This window comes from Puntigrus tetrazona, chromosome 22 (assembly GCF_018831695.1).
Source record: "Puntigrus tetrazona isolate hp1 chromosome 22, ASM1883169v1, whole genome shotgun sequence".
NCBI lineage: Eukaryota > Metazoa > Chordata > Actinopteri > Cypriniformes > Cyprinidae > Puntigrus > Puntigrus tetrazona.
Window position 1 is genome coordinate 6,501,472 of NC_056720.1, and position 15,138 is coordinate 6,516,609.

The following is a 15,138-nucleotide window of genomic DNA, read 5'->3' on the forward strand; positions in this document are numbered from 1 at the left end:
TGGCAAATGATTAATCACAGATAGATAGATAGATAGATAGATAGATAGATAGATAGATAGATAGATAGATAGATAGAAACAGGCAGATGATAGATAGATAGATAGATAGATAGATAGATAGATAGATAGATAGATAGATAGATAGATAGATAGATAGATAGATAGAAACAGGCAGATGATAGATAGATAGATAGATAGATAGATAGATAGATAGATAGATAGATAGATAGATAGAAACAGGCAGATGACAGATAGATAGAAACAGACAGGTGATAGATAGATAGATAGATAGATAGATAGATAGATAGATAGATAGATAGATAGATAGATAGATAGATAGATAGATAGATAGATAGAAACAGACAGGTGATAGATAGATAGATAGATAGATAGATAGATAGATAGATAGATAGATAGATAGATAGAAACAGACAGGTGATAGATAGATAGATAGATAGATAGATAGATAGATAGATAGATAGATAGATAGATAGATAGATAGATAGAAACAGGCAGATGATAGATAGATAGATAGATAGATAGATAGATAGATAGATAGATAGAAACAGGCAGATGATAGATAGATAGATAGATAGATAGATAGATAGATAGATAGATAGATAGATAGATAGATAGATAGATAGAAACAGACAGGTGATAGATAGATAGATAGATAGATAGATAGATAGATAGATAGATAGATAGATAGATAGATAGATAGAAACAGACAGGTGATAGATAGATAGATAGATAGATAGATAGATAGATAGATAGATAGATAGATAGATAGATAGATAGATAGATAGAAACAGACAGGTGATAGATAGATAGATAGATAGATAGATAGATAGATAGATAGATAGATAGATAGATAGATAGAAACAGACAGGTGATAGATAGATAGATAGATAGATAGATAGATAGATAGATAGATAGATAGATAGATAGATAGATAGATAGATAGATAGATAGATAGATAGATGTTGAATGGAGAGTAAATCAAAGTGGAGGTGTAAGTAGCGACATCTAGTGTTAAAGATGCACCGTTGCAGTTCTTTGCTGTTCCCTTAAACGTCAGTGGAATTACAAATATCTAGACTTTTAAAACGGAAAATAAAAATGCATTTCATGACATGATCATAAAAGATACAACTATACATATAGAAATTAGACGTATTACGAATACACCTGTTCAATTAAAATCCTGTCAAATTCAAATTGTAAAAATATAAAACGATAAATACATATTAAATATGTAATTAACAATTAAATAATTAATTAACAATGACCCAAAACACGACTGGCAGTGTAGTACATCTCTTAAAGGTTTACGCGTGTCACGTGGTAGAGGTATGTTACGCACGTTACGCTCGAGTTGTTTCAGGGCGCTTCCGCCTCCGTCCGCTTCGCGTCGCTGCCGCGCTCGGCCCCGCGCTCGGTGACGTCATGGTGATGTAGCGCGCGGTGCGGGCGGAAGCGGGTGGGATGATGGCGGCGGTGCAGCGGGGCTCCAGCAAATGGCTCTTCACCCGAGAACAGCTCGAGAACACGCCGTCCCGCCGCTGCGGAGTCGAGCCCGACCGCGAGCTCTCGTACCGACAGCAAGCCGCCAACCTGATCCAGGACATGGGCCAGAGGTTGAACGTGTATCCTTCACGAAAACGGCGGCGTCGTGGGGGGGTGGTTAGCCGTTAGCTCGTTAGCACGCTGCCGCTTTTGATCAAGCGGGGAATGTGGCGGATGAAATGCGGTGTCTCGGTGCGTTGAAAGCCACTCGAAAGCCACTCTTTCGCTGTTATTGCGTTAAACGCGTTATGAAACGGGTGTAAAGCGAGTAAATGTGCGAGATAGAGGCGTGCGGGTGACAGGAGTGGGATTTGGCGACTTAATGTTTGATATAAACAACGTTTCAGGATAAAGTCTATCCTGTTTTGGTTTGGGCCGAATTTAATATGGTTTTAATTATAATAATGTGCTTGTGGTGTGTGTTTTAAAGCGTTTAAGTGCGATTTAGACGTAGGATAACAGCTGAACGCAAGATGTGTGTGGTGTATGTTGTATTATTGTCTATAAATATGCCATTTTATGATTATTCTCGTACAATGTAGTGCATTAATCCGTGCCAACGCCTATATTGGTGTAATTGAAACATATGAGCCGTCTTTGTGTGATTTGAGCGTTGGTTTCTGAAATGAAGTATTATATTTCTGTACATAATGCATGTGATGGAAGTGTTTTTGTTCCTTGATGAAGCCGTGCAGATCCCAGCTCACGATTAACACCGCAATCGTCTACATGCACCGCTTTTACATGCTTAATTCCTTCACCAAGTTCCACAGAAATGTGAGTATGTACTTTTAAAATGAGCCGGTTGTGATTTGATCTTACATAATGGCAATATTTCAGTTTATGTTGTTGCTCTCGAGGTCTCTCTGGATTTCACTCTTGTAATTGGCAGAACTAGACCCACACGTAACCTTGTAGTTTATTGATTTCGGTGTTATTTTTAGAGGTGCAGTGATTCTTTTCTGTCTTGCATCAGATCATTTCTCCCACCACGCTCTTCCTGGCCGCTAAAGTGGAAGAGCAACCGAGGAAACTTGAACACGTTATTAAAGTAGCACATGCTTGCCTGAACCCCCACGACCCGCCGCTGGACACCAAGAGCAATGTGAGTGCGGGGGCTCATGGGTAATGTAGTTTCTCTCTGATTTGTTAGTTGCCACGGCGAGTCATTTTTGATGGATGGATGAACATTTGGTAGGACTATACGTTTGCTGGTTATTGGCTCTTTTTCAATTAAACTTTTTTCAGTCATTACATTAAAAACAATTTCCCCCTCTTTTTTTTCCAATTCAAACTGAAACTAAACCTTACCTTTTTGATTAGTTTTTTTGTTTGTTTTTTTTAAGGGAGAAAATGTGATTTCATAAAAATGTTATACGTTTTGAGACGGCGAGGCTTGGCAGAATAAATGAATTTATAATGGACGTTAACAGTTTTCGATTATATTGTCTTAAGGAATGGATTTGAAATGTGTAAAATTAATTTTTTTAAATGATTCATCGAAAGTGAAAGGGGGCTTAAAATGAATTAAATTTAATTTGCTCTCCAAAAACAGATTTAAAAGAAATAAAAGCTATACTACCTTCAAGCTTTCGAGGGTTAGTTCGCCCAAAATTAAAATTCTCTCATTGATTCATATCGTTTCGGTAATTAATGTCATTAATCGCTCACCCCGATGTTGTTTCAAACTCGCAAGACCTTCGTTTATTAGCAAAACACGCGTTAAGATAATCTTCGATGAAATCCAAAAGCTTTCTGACCCGAGTAGACAGGAAACAACAAATGAAATGTTCAAGACACAAAAGGGTGCTAAGGACATTGTTAAAATGGAAATCGTTCATATATATATATATATATGCATTACAAGCAAACTAAAAAGTAAATGGGTCGGCCATTCCCCGAGGCGTTGGGACCAGACCCCTCTAATGATGGTGTTGATCCACAGGCGTACCTCCAGCAGGCTCAAGAGCTGGTGCTGCTGGAGACCATAGTGCTGCAGACACTCGGTAAGTCACTGGATCTGCTAATACATCTGTGCTGTATGAAAGCAGTGAACACGTGAGCCCTGTCTAACCCGTGATTTTGTTTCAGGGTTTGAGATAACAATAGATCATCCACACACAGATGTGGTGAGATGTTCCCAGCTAGTGCGAGGTAGATGCTTCCAACTTTTGCTCTGTCTTTCTTTTCCTCTTTCGCTCTTTACTTTCTCTGGCTCACAACTTTTCTACATCGGTCACGGTCAGAAATGTCCGCTGAGCGGCAAGTCGACACATTAGTTTGATTTCTGATGGATCACGTGACGCTGAAGACTGGAGAAATTCAGCTTTGGGAAAAAATACGTCTTTAATATAATAAAGTAGGAATAATATTTACATTTGTAGGAATTTCACAGTTTTGTATTTTTAACAAGTAATTGAAGCCTTGGTGAGCTTAAGGACATTTATATATATATATATATATATATATATTATATTATATATATTAATAAATATTATATATATAAATATGTATATTATAATCTTGCACTTGTTCTTTTTTCGTGGTGGTAGTAATCAGATACCTTTTTATTGGTAAAAAATGGTCAAAATGAATTGATTTTAATCTCTCTCACTCTATTTGTCCCCTCAGCGAGCAAGGACTTGGCCCAGACCTCCTATTTCATGGCTACCAACAGGTTGTTACCCTGACCCCTATTTGTTGCACTGCCACGGCACCCTATAACTTCCTATTAGGCAGGGTTCTCCTTCCTGTGTCCAACGCCCCCTCGCGCCTGGGCGGGGTGTTTTTCTGCCCGGCCCGGTGCAGTGCGGTGTAATGTACAGAGGGCTTGCTGTTGGCGCAGAAGGTTGAATGCACAGCCTGGAGTGTAGAGGTGCTAATAGAGATATCTTGATTGAGAGTGCATAGGTCAATAACTCAATTGGTAGCCTGAATATCAGCTCAGAGTTCAAAGGTGTAAACTTAGAGATCGTCACGGTAAGTACCAGAGAGTGCTTTCTTTTTCATGTTTTTTTTTCTATTAATTATAATAATTTATTTAAATTTTTTTTTCAAAGAGGGTTTTAATTTCATACCCATGACACGTTAATGAATATTTCTGCTTAAAATTGTAGTTTTTTTTTTTTTTTTTTTTTTTTACATTTTGTTTAGTGGTTTGACTTCTGCTTTGTTTTGTTGGTTTTAAAGGAATAGCTCACCAAAAATGAATCATTTCTAAAAAATATTCTCACCGTCTGGTCATGCAAGATGTAGATGGGTTTATTACAGATTTGGAGAAATAGTAGCATTAACATCACCTGCTCGCTTAAATGATCCTCTGCGGTGAATGGGTACCGCCAGAATAAGAGTCCAAGCGGCTGATTAAAAACATCAGTAGTCTATTCAGATCCAGTTCATCGATTAACACCTGTATCTTGATGCCTTTTAAAAGAAACAAATTTTCTTTAAGGTGTTGCTTCTAACTGTAATATGAGTCTATAATACATAATATTGCTCTCACCAGCGAAAAAAGTCCTTTTGTCTGATTCAGGAGAGACGAATGCGCTGATTAAGCACAGTTTACAAGCGAAAACGGTCCTATTTGTTTTACAATATTAATCAACTGGAGTATGGTGTTTTTAAGAAATGACCTGGCGGCACATATTCACTGGTGAGCAAGTGATCGTAATACATTTCTTCAGATCACCTTTGCGTTAAGTTTTGATGAAGAAACAAATATCCACATCTTGGATAACACTTTACTCCTCCTTAAAGCAAGGAAATGTACATTTCTGGATGAGCTAGTCCTTTAAGCGACGTTAATATTTATTCGTTTTAAAAAAATTTCTCCAGCATTCTAATTACTTCCTATGCTTTTTATCCATAGCCAGTTAATTTTGGGACGATCCCCCATTGCACTCCTGGGTACCTTGACACGTTACTTTAGCTCCCTTTTTGAAATACAAAATACAACATTCGTGTTAGCAACCTGATTCTTTAACCAATCAGGTGGCGTCCCAACCTAGAATAACTTGACTCGGATTGACTGTACTGAAGTGTCATCTTCTGTTGTCACCGATTTAATTAAGCCAGTAAAATGACTTTGAGCCGAAATGGACATTAACGCAGCAGGAAGTTGAGTCGCTGTTAATGCCCACTTGCTGAGAGAGCGCAATTTCGATTGAAAACTGGATAGGGATTCAGAAACCCGGCACTGGTGTCGATTACGCCGATGCCACGCTTCAAATGTCAATTGAGTTGATTTGTATTTTCTTCATTGAATCTGTTTCATGAATTGCATACAATTTTGTTTTACAGCTGACCAGACAAAGAACGTTCTTGCAAACACACACCTGACTGGATGATCAGCTTTGACATTATCATGATAATTGTGATGAACTAAGAAGAATGGAAATGAATTTAAAATTAGGAAGTTAGGATCTTAGGAAAGCGTCCCTCGTGTCTTCGGTTTTGTAATGGAGTGTTTTTTCTGTGTTTTCTGTGTCGGTGTCTTTTTTCGCAGCCTGCACCTGACTACCTTCTGCCTGCAGCACAAACCCACAGTGGTGGCGTGCGTCTGCATTCACCTGGCCTGCAAGTGGTCCAACTGGGAGATTCCCGTCTCTTCAGATGGGAAACATTGGTGGGAATACGTAGACCGGGCTGTCACGCTGCAGCTGCTTGACGGTCAGCCAAACTTAACCTTTTCACATTTATTTATTTATTTTTTTAACTATCACTTATTTAAATCAGTTGAGTAAAAATCTAATTAACGTTGTTTAATTAAATGGAAAATGTATTTAATTTAATTTTAATTTAATTTTTTTGTAGTTGTTTTGCTAGGTAAATTTATTTTTCTCAAAGGGATACATTTTTGCCAAGTAATTGCTGCACTTGATTTTAATGTATTAAAATTCTGCATATTTTGTACGCTCTCTGTTTTTCGTAGACCTGACTCACGAGTTTCTCCAGATCTTAGAAAAAACTCCAAGCAGATTAAAAAGAATCCGAAACTGGCGGGTATGTCTAGATACTTTTGTTTGTATGGGGGAAAAAAATTCAACGAGCAATCAAGTGATGGACAAATTTTAAAGGTTGTTTGCGCGTTCTCATTTTAGGCTAATCAAGCTGCCAAGAAACCAAAACTCGACAACCAATCTTTAGACGGTTCCTTCCAGACGTCTCTGAGCCAGGACGCTTCATTGATGGGGAGCATGTGTGACATCAGAGGGGGCGTGTATTCCGAACCATCCACCTCTTTCTCATTGGATGGCGCACCGATGTCGCTCAACGGCCTGTCGAGCCTGCAGGGTTCTGCTTTTAGCTTCCCTGCACCAATTTCCCAGGGCGCAGATGCGTTCCTCGCGCTCCAGGGGGCGCAGACGAGCAAACACGGACATGCCTCATCAACTCTCGCCCCTCAGAAACTCACTCTAGAGAAATACCGCGAAAAACATGCGGCCGAATTAGAGCAAAGACGCAGGCAGGAAGAGGAGGAGAGCGACCAGCATAGAAAACATGGACACTTATCGTCCGAACCGTCTACGTCGATCAGGGTGAAGTATTCCCAACAGCAGGCCCCGGAGCGATCGCTGAAGAGCGCGTCGCTGAAACGGCGCCACCCTTCCTCGTCGGAAAACGGCTCTGCTAGTCAAGAAGAGCTGAAAATGAAGATCAAGGTTTCGTCCGAAAGTAGCAGCAGCGGGAAGAGCCGCCACAGTCCACGCTCGAGCCGCGAGAAACACCGCGAACATTCGTCGCACAAAATGGCGAGACACGACTCCTCGCACTCGCACGGTAGCCACCACCACCATCACCACCATTCATCCAAATCTCACCGATCTTCCAAGAGCCACTCCTCCTCTGCCTCCGTATCTGTCAATCAACCTATAGGCCACACCCAATTGGCAAAGATTGACAGGAGGCTGGGGGAGGGGCAGAGTTCCGAGGCCAATGCTGCTTTAATAAATAATGGTCCACACATGGATTATGAAGACACTTTTAATATGCTTGATTCCCTATTAAATGCACACAACTTCTAAATTAGCGGTAAAATTGACGTTTTTACGTAAACCCTAAATAAAAAAAAAAAAAAAAACGTACAATTTTCGTTCAAGCTAATTTTATGCAAGAATCACTCATCCGTTACGTGTCATAGTCTCTCTTTGATTTGTTAATGTTTTATCACTGAATTTAAAGACAAAACTACATAGTGGAGGTTGCAACGGCGTTTTAGTATAAACGCGCAAACAACGAATTTACGATTTTAAAACCTCGTAGAGCTTGCTAAAGAGAGATTTCGAAATGCCTCTGGCAATTTTAACCAGTTTTAGTTGGAGAAACGCAATGTGATTAAGTGAATATTTGTATGTTCTTCATGCTTGATTAACGATGTTTTTTTTTTGTTTTTCCATTTTATCAAAGGGATGAAAATAGAAACGTGTGACTGTTTACAAAAGGAAGGTGCAGATATCTGTTCACTGTTATTTGTATCGATTATATCTATGTCTAATTATATTTCACGAATGCTCAGGTTTAGAGTTTTCCTAAAGGCGAAAACTGTCAGCCGAAATCTAACTTCGCAAAATTCTAGCTGAAATTTCGCAAAAATGCCTGTACACAGATTCCATTATATCGCTTTCCATATATTGTAAATCTTAACGTACTGTAAAGTTATCTATTTTATGTTATTACCCTCGGTTAGAAAGCTGAACCGATGACATCATCGTGGCCAGGGTCCTTTGCGTAGTAACTGTTGCATCTTACGATTTTAAAGACCTTTTTGGGGTTTTTTTGGGTTTTTTTTTTTGTGGACCCTTTTCAGTAGTGTGAAGCAAAATGGCTTTTTCGTCAAGAAGTGGGTAATTTTTGTTTCGAACAGTCAGGATCACATCCCAGAATTCTCTGCTGATCTGATCTGTTCTGTTCTTCACGGCGTACGTCGAGCCTTAAAACTACGATAGAGATTTTAGCAGGTCGTGTCTCTGTCCCATTTCCTATGATCTCAGTATTTAAGATGCGATTTTTATTTTTATTTTTGGTTCCTGTCTTTTCCACTCACTGGCTGCTGATTCTGACTGGCTAATAAGTGGGCTGCCATTGAAAACGAAGCAGCGGTCAACTTCCTGTTCTCTGTTCGATGCTCTTAAAACGGCTTTAAGAGCATTTTGAAGGGTTTGGATGTGGATAACAAGGAGAAACTCAATCTAGATGTGGCCTAGACTCCTGTTGTGCTGTTGTTAACCTCCTTTCACCAGATACCAAAGGTTTGTGCCTCAGTGTTTGCCCACCGTTGGAACTGTATGAAACTTTTAGGTTTCTGTCTTTATTTTATTTTATTTGGAATGCCACAGTTCTTTATTATAGAGTTAGATCTGAGTCTGTATGGATGATGTTTTGGATTGTCTAATAAACATCCAAGAAAATTGCTTATCAAAACGTGTTGTCTTATTACTGTATTAATAGCTGTAAAGTTTAATGCCTAATTTTACGCTTATTTTAAAGGATTCAAACTAAAAAGATTATGGAAATGTATTGCTTGAATTCCAAATACGTTAAGTTATGTTTAATATGCAATCTTAATGTCAGTTTTTTTAAAACAAACCTGGTTTCAAAACTACTGAAGTTTATAAATGTTGACATCTGATTCGATAAAACCTAGTCAAAAGAAAATCTTACCTTGCTCCTTTATAAAAAAAAAAACTGCAGGTTTTGCGCCTCTACGCAAACCGGGTGCTTGCACAGCTCCCTACGAACAGCGTTTTGAAGATCAGCATATCTGCTGAAATATTGCAGTCCCAGTAAAACAGCAGGTTAAATCATGATGTCATATCCTGCCGGCTTTTCTCGTCCCAAACCACAGACGGGGCTCAAAACTGACATGTTGAAACTGCAATATAAGCATACAAGCTTTTGCTGAGGCAAGCGATTAGTAGGCTACTTCATTGGCTTCTTTTTTTTTTTTTTTTTTTTTGCATACTGCACATTTTGGCAACCGCACGGAGCCGTTTCTCCATACACAGAGAAAACATGCATACTACATTAATAACAGTACGGGACTTTTCACCATTTTGAAAAATCCATTGTGTTGAATTCAGCAGCGGCTTCATCAAGTGCGCTTCCTCTCCCGACCACCAGATGGTGCTCTTGAGTTATGCGTATCTTAGCATATCCAGCAGTTCAAATATGTGTGCTCTGACAAAACCGACGCAGACATCAAAAAACACCTTGTTCCCCCCCGAGACGCCGATCTGGTTTATGAAGAGTGTCAGTGTTTTTTACGTAGCAGTTTGGTAATAAACCGAGCGTTTCAACGCACTCTTCTGTTAGCGTCCGCTTCAGACCTCGGAATGTACTTTTCCCCATCTTGCACGCTCGCAGCTCACTCTTCCTGTAGGGCAAGTGCTGCCCGTCTGCTTTTTAGCTAACCTGAGAAAAGTTTCCCACATTTGTGTCGTTAAAGAGGTCAGCGGTACTCGGAGAACGCTAACCGCTGGCCGCTAGGATTTGCGAAAAGTGGCTAACAAATCTTATTCAATTGCATTTGAATCAAAAACGTTGGTGTATTTTGTTACAAACTTCATCGTTTTCTTTACCTTAGCGTTCATTGGAGGATTGCGTAGTAAACCGCCGTTTTGAATTACGTTCAAAATTAGCAGGGTGTTGTTTCACAGGTAGCCAAAGCGGGTTTTGTTTGGTTCATAAGATAGGAAAATGCATTACTTACAACTAATCAAGGGCTTGTGGCCTTTAAAAGGACGTTCTTGCAAACGATAACAATAGCTATATTAGTTACCACACCGATGGACGATAATTCTGTTTCTAATACTGCCGCTTTCGGTGCTCAAGCTTGTTAAAGTCTGTGAAGTTACGCTTGTTTTTATCATTCGCTGGCGGGAAGAGTCCTCCCAACACATGCTAACGCAACAACGTTGACAGAGGAAGTAAGTTTTACCAACGCATACGGTCGGAATTGTTGTTTTCCCACGAAAACCAACCGAAAAGATCCAGTTCTCTCGAATCCGTCCCACTAATACTACCTTGCTACCGATTAACAAGTACGCTTTGAGATTCTCCTTCCGGCTTCCTGTTTGCAATCATCTCCAACGCCCGAAACAAGGCCCTTCCGCCGCTAGTCGTTTCATGGGCCCTTTAGGAAAGTGAGAAATGCTCATTTGAATTTCATGTCATCTCCGTTTTCATGCTTCCTTTGCTTTTCCTTTTCTCATTTTCTTCCTTCCCGCCTTCCTCCCCTCGACTTTCCTCCTCTGTGGATGAATAGAGATGGGGACGTTTCTGTACAATATCGAGCTGTCAAGGTGCCTCGAATGAAACGGGAACGATGTGTTTATATGTCTGTAAAGTGTGTGTGTGTGTGTGTGTGTGTGTGTTAGTGCTGGACAACTTACTCAGCTCTGATTATGTTCATAATACCCTCTGCTGATAGATTTTGACTGACAGCTCCATTGAAAAAGGTTTATGTTCTTCCTAATGGAAGGCAGAGTAGATATTTTAACGTTTTTCTCTTCCTCTGTCAGCCCGAGACCGTGTTTTCGCGGTTCCTGACCTTAAGTACTCTTAAATTGCCTCGCGCGGCAATTTAAAACCATTTGTGTCACTTCTGAAGTCTAAAAACTAGTTCTGATATGTAACAAGACAGTTTAGTGACAGTGCGGCGGGGTTTCAGACCGTAAAAAGAAACAAATTATTACTGCGTCCGCTGAAATAAAACGTAAATATGTCACGCTCCGGAGAGTTACGATAAATTTTGGTACGTTGCGTCACGTGACAGAAACGGCGCGCCATTTTAGCGGTTTCTCTCAAATAAGAGACTATTCTTCTCGCATGTCTCGGAAAGGCTTCGCGCGGCTCTCCCTCTCGAGGGTTGAACTTTTCAGGCGGAGTTTTGTTTAGGAACGAGGTTTGGGATAATCTTCTCGCAATCTCGGTGGTTTTTTTTCCTCGCCCCGCCGATGCGGAAAAAGGCGAGTCGGAGGGAGGAAATCAGATTTGTGTGAAAACGCAAGCCTCTCTCCGTGGACGCTGATTTAATCAAAGCTTTGCTCTGGGACCTGCTGAGCTCATATTTAACCAGTATATTAGAGCCAATATGCTGATCCGAGCTCAGTTTTCGCTGTTTGTCCCTGCTGAATCAACACTCGGAGACGGGATGAAAACTAGTCCGGATCTGCAGTCCCACTCAATAATTTTTTTGTCGGTACTCTGATAGGAATTACCATGGTAACAATAGTTTCTGCCAAAATATCACAATTACTGAAGCTACTGACACCGTTGCCTCACCCATCTCATTACTGCAATGCAATATAACAAATAAAATACTAATATATATATATATATATATATATATATATATATATATATATATATATATATATATATATATATAAATGCTACAGTATTTATGCCACAATTTACTGCATTAAACGTACGCTAATTAAAACATAATGCATGTTCATAAATGCCAAACTGCAGTTAATAAAAAATACAAATCATTCCAAAAACAAATGGCTATTGATACAAAAACATCAGGCTGTTAAGAAATTAGCCATTATTTAGAGTGAAAAAAATAATCTAATATTACGTTTACGCTATATTTCCATTTTTGCCATTTATTAGGCCTTACGGACGAGGACAGTGGAAGCAATCAAAACCAACAAAAGAGCTATGGAGCAAGTGCCGCGATGCGGATCGGTAAGTTTTTATATGCATAAAAATGAATGCACGAAAATAACATTATCGAAGACTTTTTGAATTTTGACGTTTACGGGTGTTGCTTATGCAAAATAATACTACACCGTTTCGACATCCTGCTTGCAACAAGCTTAGAGAGACTCAATATAAGACGCTGCATGGATTACATAACGCCAGTTTTAAGTAGTGAAACGAATCCTTCTGTTTGGGCTTTTTGGGCATCGTTTCATTCATGCATCGTTTTTTTGGGGATGCAAGTTTACGCCTCCACTTCAGACGGGAACTAAGGTTCACCCGTGCAAACAAAATGACGTACACACGGCCAGCTAATCAAGTGCAAACGCACACGTACATGCAGTTTGGGGTTCATAACGCACGAAACGATTCAAAAACAATCAATCGCGATGACCCTTAACACGCCGGCTAACAACGCGTTAGCCCCGAAGCCGGCGGGTGAGTGATTGACTGGCTGTTCCCCAGACCCTCGCTGTCGTTCAGACACAGATTGCTAGTAATGGCCTGTAGATTGTGTGTGGCGGGCCAGGTAATGATTTCTATTAGCCGTGTTTGCCAGGCAGATCGCGGGAGGGAGGGAAACGCACACCGGGCGAGGATGGATTTCATCATATAACACTTCAGGGTTTGCATCTCGCAAGTTTCCAACCGCAGATAAAATAATTTTTATCTAATAATTCCATGAAGTCATTTGTGTAAAATGGCGAGATAAAATGTTTCACTTATCTTCGTGATTCTGTGGCACAGATACACAAATTCAGATCTCTTCCGTCATACTTTTTACGTTCACCCGGTGAGAAACATATACGCACATATTTGTTTACATGTATTTATTATGCAAGCATGAAGAGGCACACATACAGCATGTATTTTGAAAATACATCATGTATGAACGTAACATTTTTCTTAAATGTATGCACGCATTTTATACATGTACATGAACGCTTGAGTCTCATTGGCTGATGAACGTTCTAAGGCGCGCGATTACTTTCAGGGAACCGCGCGAAGAACGTAGTTCCGGGCAGCTCTGCATGGGCCTGTCACAATAATCAATGTATCAAATTATCGCACAATATGTGTGCATTGCCCATTATGTTTACATTAAAAAATGTTTTTTTGCATTCCACCCGCGCATACGTCTTTTGCAGCTTCTTGTACGTGACGTCTAGTTCAAATTTGTTAAAAAATCCTTTAGTTTAAAGTTTAATCTGCAGATCCGGTCTTGTTTAGGGATCTGTCTGCTAAATAGGGATTGTGTGCATCTTACTTTTCAGAGAAAAAAAAAAAGGAAAAATCTCCATAAACGTTCTTTGTGCATATATCTTTTTTTCTAAAAAAAAATGTATATTTACTATTTAACATTAATTAACTATTCAACATTTTTTAAGGTATCTAAAATTCTTAATTTGACTTAATTTTCATGATGTAAATATTTATAAATATTTGTTGTCAATTGAAAGCGTGTAGGCCATCTTGTATTATTACACTGTTATATTATATAATTCAGTGGCATAAAATGGTCTTAAAATGACAAATAATATCACAAAATGACAAAACATTTATATGGTATGTTTAGATAAATATGTAACAGCAAAAATGTGCAAACAAAACCACGACATAAAAAAAAAGTAGTTTTCACATTTAATTCAGTGTATTACTCACAGTATCTATTTTAATTGCTTGTGAAATTTACACTGAAAAAAATGTTACTACACCAATTATTTGTCAGCGTAGGCCACGAAAATGCTATTAATTCTCTCAAAATGCTACACCTGTCAGATTTTTGTACTTCGGTCAAATCAGGTCATGGATTCTCCTACTTTAAAAAAAAAAAAAAAAAAAAAAAAAAAAAAAAAAAAAAAAAAAAGGTGGTAAAACTTCCGAAATGTTTTGATTGACTTCCTGTCTCATCCATAATTCAGAGGCTTTGACGTTTGAACTAATTATGGCTAAGAGACTGACCCATTTAGTTCATCTAGCGCTCCGCGGCGAACACTCGTGGGGGTTTGAACCCCCAAACAGCTGCGATGACTCTCGAACTAATTCTGAGCGGGAAACAAAACTAGGAGAGAAGGAGGTGTGTGTGTGTGTGTGTGTGTGTGTGTGTGTGATGTGCTCAACCGCAGAGCATCAAGAACTCAACAAGCTGGAAAACTCCACATTTTTCCACGAGGGTCTGAAGCGCATCTGGTGCTTCAAGAGTTCACCCAACAACACAAATCCTGCCATTTGCTCACCTTCATGTTGTTCCGAACCAGGAAAATATATTCTGTGTGTGTATATATATATATATATATATATATATATACATATATAGATATATATATATTTTTATTCATAATACGTAAAATAAACCCTAATAATCTTCACTAACAGGTGCTTTGACACTGACCTCTCTGCGTCCCTCTACAGTTCTGGATTACCCATGAAGACATGACATAAAAAAGTACGTTTTTATTGTGAGAAGTAGGTCTCAAAATGGCGACCGTCTCAAAAGGGTCAAATGTTCCTAAACAAACCAGATTTACTTGTTTTGATGAAGAAAGTGTGAGAAAACGTGAGCGTTGTGGATGGTTTCTAGGATGTTGATACGCGGTCCACTGCACAAATAAGCTATTTTTGAAAGCGTAAGTTGATGAGTTGATGGCGTTGATGAGTGAGAAAGCGCATATAACTACAGTAACTCCTATTTTCACACGGTCTTCAATAGAGTAATGGGACACGCTGGTGACGTACTACGTCCACGAAATGGTGGAGTTATGGAGATGCTTGACACTGTCAACGTGATTGGATGAGCATATTATGATCCCATGACCAAATACATTGATATACTTACTTTCAACCAGCGTAACAATGCGTTTTAAA

At 39.3% G+C, this 15,138-nt stretch overlaps 1 protein-coding gene across 2 annotated transcripts; it reads left to right on the top strand.

Moving 5' to 3' along the window:
• Window positions 1–1,442: 1,442 nt before the first annotated feature.
• Window positions 1,443–8,985, top strand: ccnt2b (cyclin T2b). 2 transcript variants are annotated; one of them, XM_043222463.1, is made up of 9 exons: window positions 1,446–1,646; window positions 2,262–2,343; window positions 2,543–2,671; window positions 3,512–3,572; window positions 3,658–3,720; window positions 4,198–4,243; window positions 6,071–6,234; window positions 6,497–6,567; window positions 6,666–8,985. In XM_043222463.1, the coding sequence occupies exons 1-9, from the start codon at window positions 1,486–1,488 to the stop codon at window positions 7,587–7,589; spliced, it is 1,701 nt and encodes a 566-aa protein (XP_043078398.1). In that variant the 5' UTR covers window positions 1,446–1,485; the 3' UTR covers window positions 7,590–8,985. The 2 variants fall into 2 exon arrangements, 1 of the variants encoding a protein (XP_043078398.1); XR_006247622.1 differs by lacking the exons at window positions 6,497–6,567; window positions 6,666–8,985 and having other exon boundaries at window positions 1,443–1,646; window positions 4,198–4,545; window positions 6,071–6,201.
• The last annotated feature ends 6,153 nt before the right edge of the window (window positions 8,986–15,138 follow it).